This window comes from Triturus cristatus, chromosome 7, assembly GCF_964204655.1.
Source record: "Triturus cristatus chromosome 7, aTriCri1.1, whole genome shotgun sequence".
NCBI classification, from domain to species: Eukaryota; Metazoa; Chordata; class Amphibia; order Caudata; family Salamandridae; genus Triturus; species Triturus cristatus.
The window spans coordinates 317276331-317291216 of NC_140590.1; the positions used below are offsets into that span (position 1 = coordinate 317276331).

Sequence of the window (14886 nt, forward strand, 5' to 3'; positions counted from 1 at the left end):
CGGGGGGGAAGGGCTGCCCCATTGTTGAGGTAGACAGGCTGACAATGGAAGCAGAGTGGGGAAATCATTTGCCAAACTGGTTTCCCCAGGGGCTTGTAGCCCTGAAGTATCCACACCAAAGGGTTTGGCTATTGAGGTCTGTACACTCGGAGAGGGGTCTTGCCATCTTGGGAGTGAACAGAATGGTGGTGGCATATTTGGGCTCTGCAGAGGGATCTGCCCCAGAGAGCACACCATCAGGGAACCCTCTCCTATTCTGTCCGGATTTTCCAGGAGATTGCAAAAGGCTGCAGTGCTGGCTAATGGACTGTAATTCGGTCAGCGCAGACTCGTCTCCCTACTCCAACCAGAGCTGAGAGGGGTGACCAGCGCATCCCTTTTGTGTTGGATTGTTCATCTAGGAGAGTTGGATATCACAGGCATCTGGTCTTCTGTGGAGTCATGGCTCCACATCAACCTTCCGGGACTGTGGGCCAACCGCTTGGTATTGAAGGTCTTCCTACCATCCATCAAACGGAGGCTGATACAGGGCTTATGAATAACATCTCTGCCATGTGTTATTACAATAAACTGGTGGGAAGAATTCATGGACCTAGTGCCTAGAGGCGCTACACCTCTGGAAATGCCTGGAACACCACAGATTTTTCTGGGTGCACACCATCTTGTCAGCTCTTTAGTGGATTACCTAGTGGACACGCAGTGGATTCTGAATGACAGTTACATCCAGAAGTGATGTAAGGTCTCTTCCGCGAATGGGAAAAACCTTGGCTCGGTTTTTAAAAAACAATTTTGTCACAGCGAAGAACACACAATGTCAGCACATTTGCTCCGTGGAGTTCCTAAGAAGTCTTTCACTGAGATGCATATTACCTAGAATTGAGTGCAGTACTCCTGTATGTCTTCCTGCCTATACTTCTACTGTCTCCAGTTCTGAAGATGAACAGGAACGACCTGGTCAAAGTCACTGCAGTAGCTCCAAATTGAGCCAGTAGCGAATGGTACCCCTGAACTTCTGTGCATGAACATCTGTCTTCTGATCAGGCTGCCTCTTCAGAAGGATCTTCTGTGGCAGCAGAATAGCTGGGCCTTCACAATCTACTCTGCCAGAAATTAAGCAGCAACAGTTGTGTGTGTGACCTCCCTTCAGAAGTCTTGGATGTCATTCTGGTGGCTAGACCTCAATCTACAAGATCTGTTTACACCTGGTGTAGTTTCCAATACATCTTTCTGAGATGCTTTCTGCTTAGAGTGGTGTTCTCAACTCCTGAGAGCCTTTCCACTGATCTATCCTGCCCAAGATTTGGAATGACCAGGCCCAAGTAATCTAAGCAACACTGGTTTCAGCATGAAGATTGCTGTATCCAGAACTCCAGGGCATGACCATCTGTCCTTGCATCAGGTTGCTGCTTTGGTAGCATCTTCTGTTGCAGCAACACTGTGCGCACTCCACTTTCATGTGTGGAAATTGAATGGCGACATTTGAGGGTTGTCCATCTCCCCCCCCCCCCACCCCCCCCCCCCCCCCCCCTTAACCCCCACCCCCAAGTTCTGTGATGTAATCTTAGCAGTTAGGCTCTCTCCACTAAAACTGTATACGCCTGCCGTTGGGTTAAGTTTGCGACTCGTTTTTTCATGCCAAGTGTGCCCTGTGTCGGAGGTGTTGCTGTTTGTATTATCCTTATCCTGGCAAGCCCTTGCCCTGGGTACTGTCAGCCATTTCGGTTTTCCTGAGGTTGCCGGTTTATTCCTCTCTGTTCAACTCACCTGTTGTGATTCGTTTTCTGAAATGTTTGTAATACTAGATCCCCACTGCCCCTTTTATGATGCCCCAATGGGACCTCATTCTGACTCACACGTTTCTGGTGTGTTCTCCCTTTGAGCTCATACATAGCTTTTCTATGTGGCTCTTGATTATCAAAACAGTTTGTCTAGTTGCCATTACTTTGGCCGGGAAGGTCACGCCATTCAGGCTATCAGAACAAAGATGAATAAACGGATGAAAACCGTGCACAGTAGTCACAGGAGGAAGAGTTAAACGCCTTGATTCTAGGTTGAATAGTTGCTTCCACCTAGACCTCTGGAAATGTGCATCGGGGTGTGGACTGCATATTTTGTTAGGGGTAGCCTTCTCTCCTTTCAAGATGGTTAGACACATCTTATAAATGTCTGGCTATCCTTGAAACAGCAATTCTGACACCCTGGACAGGTTTGTTACTGAAATGAGGCTCACATCTCCAAGTTTTCATGCTCAGCACTCAATTGCAGGACTGCTGTCTCCACACATCTCACAAAGCGGAGGGCCATCAAATTATACTTGGCTGTATTTCTCCCTTCTGTGCATGAGAAGGTATTGTTTGTATCTGAAAGAGACAGTTATATATTCCTTACCTTTAGAATTACCCCAAGGCGTCGGACTGGATCCGGAGAATTTTTTCCTTAGCAGTACCCCTGCATGCCGGTAGGTGGCCTTGGTCGTCTCCACGTCCGTCGCCGGAGTCTTGGTCCCTGGCATGATATTGCGGTGCCTACTTAGACCCTGCGCACTCATGTCAGTTCTTTCCTTTTCCGTACCAGCCTACTGCAGAGAGAGCTTCTTTTTTCGAGTCATGGACTCCTGGTGCGCAAGGAATGTCCCATTGTCAGACTGGCTTCACGCCCTGCGAGGTGTCACAAGCTGATGTCTGTGACAGACCCACACCTCATGTACCTCTGGTGTCTGGAGCGCGACCACGACCCGAAGTCCTGCTCCAACTGCTGGGCCATGAATCCAAAGTCTTTGCGGGAACGGTCCAAAAGCTCTTGGAGGCCCGGCAGTCTGCTCCGTGTCGCTCCCCGTCTCGCTTGAGGGGAAGGTCTTGAGACCGTTCGTGGAGCCACCACACCACCTCCAAGTCTTCGCACTTCCCGGGTAAGTCGAGGCACAAGAAGAATGCAAAGAAGCACCGTTGCTCTTCTCCCTGTCAGTCAGCAGACGCAACGTGGGACCCAGAGCGTCGTCGCTCCAAGATTCCGTCTCCGGTACCTCATTCAGGGACGACTGAGTTCCTCCCCCCATTTCTGGGAGCTGGTGCGTCCTCTGCCCAGCTTCGTATGTTCTACAAAGCCCTCCACTGCATCTTTCGGGAGCCTGACTCCGCTGACGCGCCTTCGGGCCCCTCAGAGTCGGTCGGGGTCCCTGGGCCTTTGATATCGGCAGCTCCAGCCACTACTCGACTGTCCCAGGTGATGACTCCCCCAGCGTATCCTCACACCTGAGATGGACCCGGAGCCAGACCGACGTCTGCCGACGCCTGATCCGACGCAGGAGGGTACTTTGGTTGCCTTGCTCATCCCAGGTGTTCCCTATCGCCCTGAAGGCTTTTATGAGGACCTGGAGGGGTCACAGGACCCTTTGGAAGACCAACTGGAAGAACTGGACTGGAGAAAGGAATTGGGTGACACCAGTGGTCTGGACACTTCCCTAGACCTTGGCATGCTTTCTCCCCCTACTGTGGCTACAGAGGAGGTAGTGTCCTATGCTGTGGTGGTGCGTAGGCCGGCCAAGGCCTTGGACTTAGAGCTCCCTACAGTGGCAGTCAGGCCTAATCTCCTGACAGAGGTGCTTTAACCTGCAGCAACTTCCTCAGAACCTCTCTTCCCCTTCAACAAAGCCCTCAACTACGTCCTTCTGGGCACTTGGTCCAAGCCCAGCGCAGGTGCTTCTGTGGAGTGGACGATAGTCTGCTGACACCACCCGGCTCTGGGCAATTCCATTTTCCTCACCCAACACCCTTCCCCCGAGAGCTTGGTGGCCCAAGCTGCTTTTTTCAAGGGCGCATTCTCTTCTACTCCTCCAGACAGGGAATCCAAGAAGCTGGATCATCTTGGCTAGCGCATGTTCTCTTCCTCCAGCTTGGTACTGTGGTCCGTGAATACCGTGTGCCTCTTGGGCCGATACTTCCAAACAATCTGGGATACGGTTGCGTGAGTGCTGCCTCCGGGCCTGGGCCGTTCTCTCCCAAGCCATGGCAGATGGGAGAGACACAGCAAAATTTACGATTCGATGTGGACTGAATACCACCGACTCACTGGGCAGAACGATTGCCACGTCGGGAGCCCTTCGGCTGGTTGAGGAAGTCTAGGTTTTCAGGGGATGTTCAAGCAACTCTGCTGGACATACACTCTGATGGCCGTCTCCATTTTGGTGATAAGGCAGACTCTGCGCTGAAGTGCTTCAAGGATTCTCGAGCTATGGCCAGATCCTTGGTCCTCGCTGCGTCCTCCAGTCCACCACAGTCTGCCTTTTGCCCCTTTTGTGGCTATGGTAGGGTCACCCCACCATGTCCGCCCCGTCTAGCCACTGGTCCGCGCAAGCTGCCCAGCCTCTGTGTGGCCGCTGACGTGGGACCCAGCGACATCACGGGTCTGAAAGCCAGCGAGTGGGCCAGTCCACCCTCCACCTCCCCCCTCCCACAACAGCCTCCAAACCCTCCTTGTCTGATCGTTCAGGCGCATCAGCGGCCAGTGGGTGGCCAGATTCACCATCACCTCCCCCATTGGCAATCCATCACGTCAGACTGGTGAGTTTTGCAGATATTCCGAAGGGGCTACTCACTCCCCTTCGAGACTACCCCTCCCTCAATGCCACTGTCTCTCAGCCGCATGTCCGAGGATCATTTGGCACTTCTCCTCCAGGAAGTTTCAGCTCTATTGGCCAAGGGAGCCATCGAAAGGGTTCCTGCACCAAAACTAGGTTGTGCTTGCTATTCCCGCTTCTTTTTGGTACCCAAGAGGTACAAAGGCCTGAATCCTATTCTAGACCTCAGGGCCCTCAACCCCCTTCCTCTGGAAGGAGAAGTTCAAAATGCTCATGTTGGGTCAGGTCCTGTCTGCCCTTGACCCTGGAGACTGGATGGTGGAGTTAGACTCACAGGATGCCTATTTCCATATTCCCGTCCTGCCAGCCCCCACAGATGCTACCTATGGTTCACGGTAGGCCATGAGCATTTTCAGTTCACCGTGCTCCCCTTTGACCATACCAGTTCCCCTCGGGTGTTCACGAAAGTGATGGGTGTGGTCGCAGCTCATCAGCACAGATCAGGGGTTCCAGTCTTTGCCTATCTCGATGACTGGCTGTTGAAGGCAGGCATGCACCAGGCTGTCATCTCCCACCTCCAGGCTACAGCGGTCCTCCTGCATTCACTGGGGTTCACTATCAATGTGCCGAAGACACACCTGACTCCCTCTTAGTCGCTCCTTTTTGTCAGGGCTGTTCTGGACTCTGGCCTATCCTTCCGAACAGCGAGTCCAGGAAATTCGGGCTATGATAACCGGTGTTTCAGCCTCTATCCTGGATTTCGATGGGAATGACCCTGAGGCTGCTGGGTGGCCTCCTGCATCCTGTTGGTAGATCATACCAGATAGCCTATGCGGGCTCTGCAGTGGGACCTGAAGTTTCAGTGGGCGGAGCATCGGGTGGAATCTTTCAGACTACGTCCAGATCTCTGAGGTAACTACGCAACAACTGCAGTCGTGGTTAACGAATCAGGATTGAGTCAGAGGCAGATCCCTCTCCCTTCCCCAACCAGAACTCAAGCTGGTGACCGATGCATCACTTCTGGGATGGGGTGGCCACCTGGGAGAGGCGGAGATCAGAGGAGTCTGGTCTCCGGCAGATTCCGGGTTTCATATCAAACTGTTGGAGCTCTGGGCCATTCGCCTGGCACTGAAGGCATTCCTTCCCGCCCTCAAGGGGAAGGTAGTGCAGATGTTCATGGACAACACCACCGCCATGTGGTACTGCAACAAACAGGGCGGGGTGGGGTTGTGTCAAGAGGCTCTTTGCTTCGAGAGGATCTTCTGTCAAAGCAGCAGGGGACGGTCCTCCACCCGAACCTTTCCAGCTTCCACCTCCTTGCGTTGAGATTGAGCAGCAACAGTTGACTACTTTTGACCTTCCACCCGAAGTTTGTAATGTCATCTTAGCAGCAAGGTGTCCCTCCCCTAAGACGGCATGCACCTGTCGATGGTACAAGTTTGTGGCATGGTGCACAGCAAAGGCTGTGGATCACCTCTCTGCCCCTCTTTCCGAGGTTCTTTTGTTCCTTCTCTCTTTGGCCCAGCAGGGTTCGGCTCTGGGCTCTTTTAGGATGCTGGCTCTGTGCACACTGTACATCACTTTGGCATAGTATATACAGAGGCCAGTGGAACCCCATAGGTAGGCAGAGGTAAAAGTAGATAGCACCTTACTCTCTCTTTGTGGTAGTGTTGTCGAGCAGTAAAGCTGTATCAAAGGGTAGTGTTAAGCATTTGTTGTAGACACTGAATCAGCAAATAATATCACATGGGTCAAGGATGCACTCTTGAGTGCTGAGGCCCAATGTTATCCAATGGGAGTGAGGGGGCCTCTGGTTGGTGGCTGTTGATGAGCAGGCCACTGGGTTGTGGGAGCAAAGCTCCTGGACTTAAGCTCAGAGCAAATGGGGTTTGAGCCAGCACAAAAGGTGCACCCTCAGCGGCACTGGGGCGGCCAGGTGCAGAGTGCTGTTTTGGCGTCAGATCCCTGTCGCTTTCAATGGGGAGTCTCCGATTTGCAAACAAACTGCAGGCTCGGGGGCGAAGGTCTTCTGTGTGCCACCACCACTTCGAGAGGTAAGTTGGGTTGCTGGGAGTTGGGTAGGCACCGTCGGTTGGGCCTCCCAAGACCATGGGGTGTCAGGTGCAGGGGTGCCTTTTAGGGTCGGATCTTCCTACCAGCTCCTGGTCGCAGTTGGGGGGTGGGAGGGACCTTCTGGTTTGAGGCTGCAGACGTCGTCTTGAGGCAGATCAGGGGTCGCCGGATCTCTTGTCGGGGTCGCTGGGGAGGCCTCCTCTTGGTGTTGGGCCACTCTAACTCGGGCTGTGGGTGTCGGTGTAGAGTGGTGCAGACTCACGGATCCTGCCGGAGCTGGAATCTGTTGGTGAACAACAGATTCCAGGCAGGGCAGGTACTCGGGATTCTTGAGGCTGCAGGCTGCAGGACACACTGGGGTTTAGCTTCTGAATTTTCGAGGTGGGAACAGGCCGGTAGGACTGGGGCCAAGTCAGTGGGCATCCTCCTCTTTTTAGCTTTGGCACTGCTGTTCAGTCCTTGGTCTTCTTTTCTTCTTCTGGTTTCTTGTCTGAGGAAGCAAGGTTCAGGGGTGCCACTAAATACTAGATTCAGGGGCATTACAGGTTGGTAAAAAGGTTGGGACCAATGGGTCCCTTCCCTGGGATGGGTACACCCCCTATTATGCCACCCTTCAGTGGGAGGGAAGCATAAGCCTTTCCCTGGTTGGCTGGGTCCCCCCAACCGCAAAATGGCGGGGACTGAGAGTTGTGCTTCATCTCGCCTTCCCCACCTGAGGGGTGGAGTTGGCAGAAGTGGGCACACATCTCTTACTTGCTTGTTTTTTTTCGCCAGTTCTCCCGCTCAAAGTGGGGGTCAGAACCAGCGGGGACCAGTTGCTGAAAGCAGCAAGTGGTCTGGGGAAGCTCACAAAGGCGGCAAGGAAGCCTAGTTCCAGGATGTGCATTGTTTCAGGCCCCCAAGAGCAGCAGGCTCTTGGGGTCCAGAAACATGTATGGTGGTGGCAGCTGAAAGCAGCCACTCAGCCTGGACACTAGTGGTCATTTTTCAGGGATGCCCACACTGGCATCAGTGTGGGTTTAATGTGCTGAGAAGTTTGATACCAAACTTCTTAGTTTTCAGTAAAGCCATTATGGTGCTGTGGAGTTCATAATGACAGACTCCCAGCACCATTTAGTCTTAATGGCAGCACTGCCCTTACAATGTCGAAGAATGAACTTAGACACTGTAGGGGTACAGGGCTCATGCACCTGAACCTTCACCACTGGTATAGTGCACCCCCAGCTAGAGGGATGTCTGATCTATGCCAGGGCTGTGGGTTTTAGTCATGGCACACAGGGAAGTGTGCCATGTCGACTCTTCACTTTGTTCTGCACCAAAACACGCAGCCTGCAAAGGCAGTGTGTGAGTGTAATGGTACAGGGCCTCTAAGGGTGGCACAATAAGTGCTGCAGCCCTTAGAGGTCTTCCCCGGTCATAGTGCCCGGGGAAGTATCTGTGGTGCCATTTACCAGGGGATTACCTGTGGCCAAAGATGCCACTTTGGTTTTGTTTTCCGTGAAATTTTAGGGAAAGAACATAGGCCCTGGGTACCTCATTGGCAGGAGCCCAGGGCACACTCAGTCAAATCACATCAGCAGTTCAGCAAAAAGTGGGGGCAACCATGCAGAAAGAGGGCACTTTCTCACAGAACTTGTCTGCGAACAGTGAAAACTAGATTGGGTACTGTTCCACCTTTCTCTATTTTTCCATAAAATTATTCTTTTCTTCCAAGGAGGTCTTAGAATTCCACTTAAATCGGAGGAGCAACCTTATCATTCAAGGATGGAAGATAGTTCATCAGATGAGATACAAAAAGGCTTTCTGCTATTGTCTCATTTGAAAGAATTAAAGTAGCTCCTTCTGTGTTTACTGGATCCGAAAACGAGCGCAGCACTTTTCCAGCAAACCTTCAAAGTGGTTAGCTATATGGAATTTGCTTTCTATGAATTAGCTATGGATGTACCATGAACTATACCAGCGTCTACAGAGGAGGCTTAGATGATTCCAATTTTGTTGGCTACATCCAGTGCATTGCAGTCTGGAACTAGACGCACATGTCGCCTTCTCGTCTTCTGGCCTAATCCGTGAGTTGACCTTGGCAACATCAATTTCATAAAGGTTCTGTACAGCATGTTTGATCTGGTGCTAGTTAGCCTTGACTTTAACAATGAATACCAGCGTGTTATCTTCAATCTTCTTTATGGCAGACTCTGTGGTAAGTGTAAACTTGATGATCGCATAATGGTCAAATTTGTTCCTACGAGGAACGCTCTTCCAAGGATACTTCGGTTGCCTCTTTAACTTCAAGGTCCTCGGCCTCCTGAATTTAGGGACTGTCCTAATTTTCTTTTTCTTGTGACCGTGTGCCCCCTTAAGAACAGCCTTTTTAGCTTTCAAAACCTTGGGCTTTGCTTCGGTTTTAATGGGGACAGCTTCCTTCTCGGTCTTCGGTGTCATGTTGGGGGTTGATTTCTCATGAGAAATTAGAGTCACATATGTTACTCAATGACATCTGTCAGGCTGCTAATTTGACTGCCGTACGTATATCTTCACTAGAAATCTTTGTCAGAGTATGTTGACTGGAGAACAACCCCACTTAGAATGAGAAGTTTTGTTCTTGTTTTCCTTCAACCCTGCTCACCACATAACTTCTGTAGGAATCTTTTATATCCTGATCAGTGAGCAGGAAGAAGTTACAAGTTCGGAAAATGAATAACTTTGATAACCATTTTACTGAATACTATTATTCTGCAGATTCACTATTTCTCAATCTAGTCTGTTGTACTTCCTTTCTTTCTAGGTAGTTGGTTCATAGGGATCATTATTAGCATTTTAAATATTTTTTTCCAGTTCATTGTTCCCGGATAGGTCTCCTACTGAAATGAGGGTTGGTCTGAGGTACAGGTCATGGACAGCTCTTTTGTTGAAGGGCAATGGCATGTCTGGTGCTGATTAAGATGTTGCTATGTATGGTAGTCAGAAGCCGCTCACATGCATTGAATCTGCTGTTTATCAGTTTGAGCCTTGTCCACGCCTAGATCCTTATGTTTTAGGGAGGTAATTTGCAAGAGGAAGAAGATATCATAAAAAATAAAGGGAAGTACAAATATTACACTCTGAAATCTTGCTGCCATGGTAGGTGCTGGGAGCAGTTTCTGCTCAATGTGGGCTATCTAAAATCCTACTCCGGTCCTTTCTTCCCACATCTGCTGCAGGTGAGTACAGTAAGACAAAACTGCCTGACCAATAGCTCCATTTTTGATAGTGAAGGATGCTGAGGCACTGCAATCACAGACAAGCAAATTATAAATTTAATGTTCTCTTTTCAGATTTGCCAGAGAATGAACAGGTTCAGTGGGAGAAATTTACATCTGGCTCCCTCTTGGAAGCCAATAAGAAGAACACAGTTGACTTGGTAAGCATTGTTTTCCTCAGGCATGTATGTTGAATTCCCAAGACAAATATTGCTTAAAAACCTATGTAGAGGTCTTCAAATAGTTTGATTTCAACCACAGTGTGTGTATTTGAAATTTAACTAAAATGACCTGTGGTTGTGTGTTGTATAATGTTCCAGGTGAAGAAGGATCTCCGCCCTCTTAGGGTTCAGTTTTCTAGAAGTAAATATTCAAGCCTGCTGGCACGCCCATGGTGCCTTTATTAGCCAGATGGATTATTATAAGTTAGAGTGCCCTTTAGACAAAAAAAGGTTTCTTTAGTTAAAGAAATAAATGATAATGGGTCAATATATTCTGCAACAGGCTGTCAAACGTTTAGCTTCAAAAATGTCTTTTCTGTAAGAGTAGTATAATGTGTATATATTCTGTTTTGTACACAGATGCTCCAGGGTACCATGCATAGGTGAGAAAAGTAATTCTCTCAGGTGATCTCCATTGATCATTAATAATACAGTCCACATGCAGGGATCCCGAAGCCGTTCTTTCAAAGTCCCATCTACTTTGCCTTACTTTGTGAGGTTGGAATGTGACGAACAAATCAAATTTTTGCACCCTTAAAAACAGGCTATATAGCCAATCTTTATTGAATTACTTTAAAATTTAGAAGAAAAAAGGGTCTTGCCTTCGAAGTTTACTTAAGCAAACTTTCTTTCTTCCGGCTTCTGCTGACAGGATCCTGGAGCAGAGCTCTGCCTTTTTGAAGGCTTTTTCCCTCAATCTTCAACTTAGGCTTTTTCAGGCCAACTCACACGACGTTGTTTAAGCTGTAGAGTGTTTTTAGATAATTTCCTTCCAGGAAATTGATCTAGATTTTCACAAAATTCCATCTCTTTTTGCGAACTGCTTAGAGTGTAGCAGAAAAATGACAAAAACAGACCCACACAGGATCTGTATCTTACGTTTGCCAGACTCTTCCCCCCTCTTCAGGCACATTTTGAGGGGGAGAGAGAAAATTCACCTCCTGGACAAGTGGAGCATCGAAGTTGTCAAGATTCCCTGACTGGTGAGACTTCTGAAGGGTGAGGAGAGACTGCATCCTCTAGTAATGATGATAATAATAATCCACATTTGCAAAGTGCGAACAATCGTCCGTAAGGGTCTCTAGGCGCTGGGGGCCGTCGGGAAGATTAAGCAAGCTATTCCCCAGAGTCACATGGTGCTGGGCTAATCTGCCGCCGGCGCCGGGGATCGAACCGTGATCGCCAGATTCCGGAGTGAGTCGCCCTGGCCGCGGTGCCACACCTCTGCCAACTCACAATCTGAGGTCTCCTGCAGATGGGAGAACCAAAAAGAGAACATCTGGAGTGAAACGTTATGCCCGTTTGAAGTCGAGGACTTCGATGTCTAGAAGAGGTACTGTGCCTACTTACTCACCATCAAAAGCTGGGTCGACGTCCAGAAAACTTTTGACATTGAGGAAGAGAGCACATTTGAAGCGAGAGGGACTTCGAAGTTGAGATACCATACAGCGTCAAACTTAGATATCAAGACATGGCCCGACATCAAGACATCTTACAACTTCCCTGACAAGACAGCAGAGTGGCTTTCATGAATGAAAGCGCACAGACTTCCTTCAGTCTGATTCAGAGTACTCTTTGGCCTGTTTACTATCCAGGCCCACCTCTACAGTGACTGGATTGGCCAACACTGCCTCAGTTCCAATGAAATCCACTCCACCGCCACAGTGTTCTCCTCCTCCTTCTATGTCCCCTCCACCTTTTCCTTTTCAAACATCTGAACCAGCGATTCTAGCAGCACCTCACTGAGCCTGTGACACATACACCAAGGCAACCTAGATATCACTCCTGGCACTCCAGACCTCCGTCCTGTAGGTCAAGATCGAGATCCCACAGTCGTCATCATTCAATGTCTCTGCTCACGTTCAAGATGGAGTAGATACTCTACATCTAGGTCAAGATCCTCCCAATCTCGTCATATATTATCTTTAGGATTGTATTCTTCTATCTTAACGGATTCTCCTTCACTGAGAATATCTCTAACAGATGACCCCTTCCAGGAGTACTTATTAGGAAGCTGACAAATTGAATACTGATTTACCGACTACTACTACATCTGCGTCGGTAATGTTTTAGATACTTCATCAAATGTCAACAACTAGGTAGTTACTTCATTTGGTCCTGGGCCTCTTCGAACCAGCGATGGAACTTTTTCTTACTCCGGGTGCTGGGAAGGCTGCTCCATCATTCTTGCAAATGAAATTCAGGCCTCTGGATCAAGGTCCATCTTTTCTATGCTCAGTTCCAATGCCAGATTCTGTCATTGTTTTAACAGCGCACAAACTTCATGCCACATCCCCATCGTTTACAGTACCTTCTGATAAGGAAAGCAAGACATTGGATTCAATGGGCAGAAAGGTCTGCTAAATCTCTACAGTTTCCATGAAAGTTGCTAGTGCGACTGCTCTCTAAGGACACTATGACAGCTCTTTTTGAGACTCCATTCAACATTTCATGGAAGATCTTCCTTGAGACCGGCGTCAGAATTTTGAGGCATTTGTTAATGAAGGAATGATGGTGTCAAACCAAGTTATCCATGCTGCAAATGATTCCTCTACTCTAGCAGCGCACGGTTATTGTCATGGACTAGTGCTTTGTTGTTCATCTTAGCTGAGATTCACAGGTTTGGAAGATGAAACCAAACACCAGATTCTCAACCTTCCTTTTTCAGGTAGCACTTTAACTCTCAAGCTTACAATGATATGTTTAGGATTAAGTCCAAGCTTAACACTCTTAAATCTGTCCTAATTGGGGGGAAAAAAAGAATATAGGAGACACTCCTTTAGTCCCTATGACTGCCGGTATTTCCACCAGAGGGTTCATGCCTCATTGGTCTACAGGACAGCAGCAACAATAATCACCTCGGCTACATAGACATCAACAACAAAGCCATCAGTCAAGAGGCAGAGGAGGACCTACTATAATGGGTGGCTAACAGTGAGTCCTCTTTACCCCCCTTTCATCTGCCTACTCCAGTAGGGGGAAGCAGAACATCTTTCCTGCAAGAGTGGCAAAGGATAACTGATAACCACTGACAAATGGGTTTTGAATATTATAGAACATGGATACTGTCTCAGATTCAAGTGTCCACCATCATCTATTCCACAGAAGATAACTTCTCTTTACCAGCGGGATCAGCTACAAGATGTATCCATCCTCTTGCTGAAACACGCAATGAAGAAGGCTCGCTCTCACCTCAGAGGAATGGGAATTTATTTCTGTTATTTTCTGGTGAATAAGAATGTACCCAAAAATGAACTCAGACCCATTTTGGACCTCAAAAAAGCTAATTAATGGGCTTGCAAAGAAAAATTCAGGATGGTTGCTCTTCATCAGATCTGCCCTCAACTCCTTCAAGAGGACTGGCTATGATCTATAGATAGCAAAACACACAAGATGATGGACAGAATGTTGCACATTGGAAAAAAGATTCACCCCCAGTCACAGATCTGGGTTTAATCCATTGTTATTTTGCTCACCACGCCACCCCAGTTCAGACATGGCCATATGCAAATCAGTCTTGACCCTGTGCCTCATGGGAACAGTCCAGCCCGAACTGCCAAGCCATGTCTTCCCTGGACCGAAATCAAGCATCCTAGGACCAGTTTCGGGGTTTCACCCCTCTTTAGCCAGGATAGCTTGACTCCAGTGGCGTAGTGAGCACAGGACCCACATCTGGGCATACCCTTCCCACATAAAACAATGGATTTAGGCCCAGATCTCTGTACTGGGGTGAATGTATGACATTGTTCTGCATTCTGTCCATCAACTGTTGTTTTTGCATATGATCTATAGATGCCAGTTTTCACATCTCAATAGCAAAAAAACACCAAATTTCTGAGGTTCATTGTAGAAAACATCCACTATCAGTTTAAGGTCCTTCCCTTTGGCCTCATATTTGCACTGCAAATGTTCTCCAAATGTTTGGTGGTTGTAGCAGCCCACCTCAGGAAACAGAGAATCTAAATGAGTATATCCTTATCGGGATGATTGACTCATCTAGGCATCTTCCTATCAGATGGCAAGCTCACATTATCTCTTAAACGTTATAACTCTCAATCGTCTAGGTCTCCAGCTTGACTCATGCTCATTCCCTGCATTACCTGGGTGTAGTTCTAGACACAGTACACACAAGTGTTTTCTTCAGAGGAAAGACTATTGTCCTGAAATATCACAATCTGAAGAGAATATCCCTTCCAACATTGAGGCAAGTTTCTTCCCTCCTGGTTTCAATGGTTTTCTGGTCCTGGATGCATGTCACATCATGTGGCCTCTCCAACAATGTCTGGAAGCTCAATGAGATCAGATTTCAGGAAAATGGGAAGACAGAGTGATTCTGACCATTTATGTAGAACAATCACTTAAATGGTGGTGCTGCTCACTTTCCGCAAAGGGATGAATTTCCACCAAGACATTCCATTCCAAACAATAGTGATGGATGCTACCTTGACTGGTTGCGGTGCCCTAATGGACCATCTACAAATTCAAGGCCTGTGGACTCTGAAGGAACATTCTTGTCACATCAACCTTCTGGAGCTGAAGGCAGTAATTATAGCCGTGAATGCATTCCTCCTGTCGTTCAGGGCGATCTCTTTGTTCAGACAGACAATAAAACAACTGCATTATCTGAATAAGCAGGGAGGAACACAATACAGATCTCTGTCACATGGAAGCTCAAACAGTCTGAAAGTGGCTCATCTCCAGGGATTAAAGCAGTCCTTCTTCCAAGAACCCAGATTGCTCAGGCGGACAGTCTCAGCAAAGTCATTCAAGAAAATCACGA

The 14886-nt window shown here is 48.4% G+C and overlaps 1 protein-coding gene and 1 pseudogene across 7 annotated transcripts in view; one reads left to right on the forward strand and one right to left on the reverse strand.

Moving 5' to 3' along the window:
• PPP6R1 (protein phosphatase 6 regulatory subunit 1) overlaps window positions 1–14886 on the forward strand; it is a 1096922-nt gene that overhangs the window by 449809 nt on the left and 632227 nt on the right. For all 7 annotated transcript variants that reach the window (XM_085616386.1, XM_085616383.1, XM_085616382.1 and 4 more), the window contains exon 13: window positions 9961–10046. In XM_085616386.1, coding sequence (XP_085472512.1) covers window positions 9961–10046 — 86 coding nt within the window. The remainder of the gene's footprint in view (window positions 1–9960; window positions 10047–14886) is intronic.
• Window positions 8626–9088, reverse strand: LOC146809555 (large ribosomal subunit protein uL23 pseudogene; annotated as a pseudogene).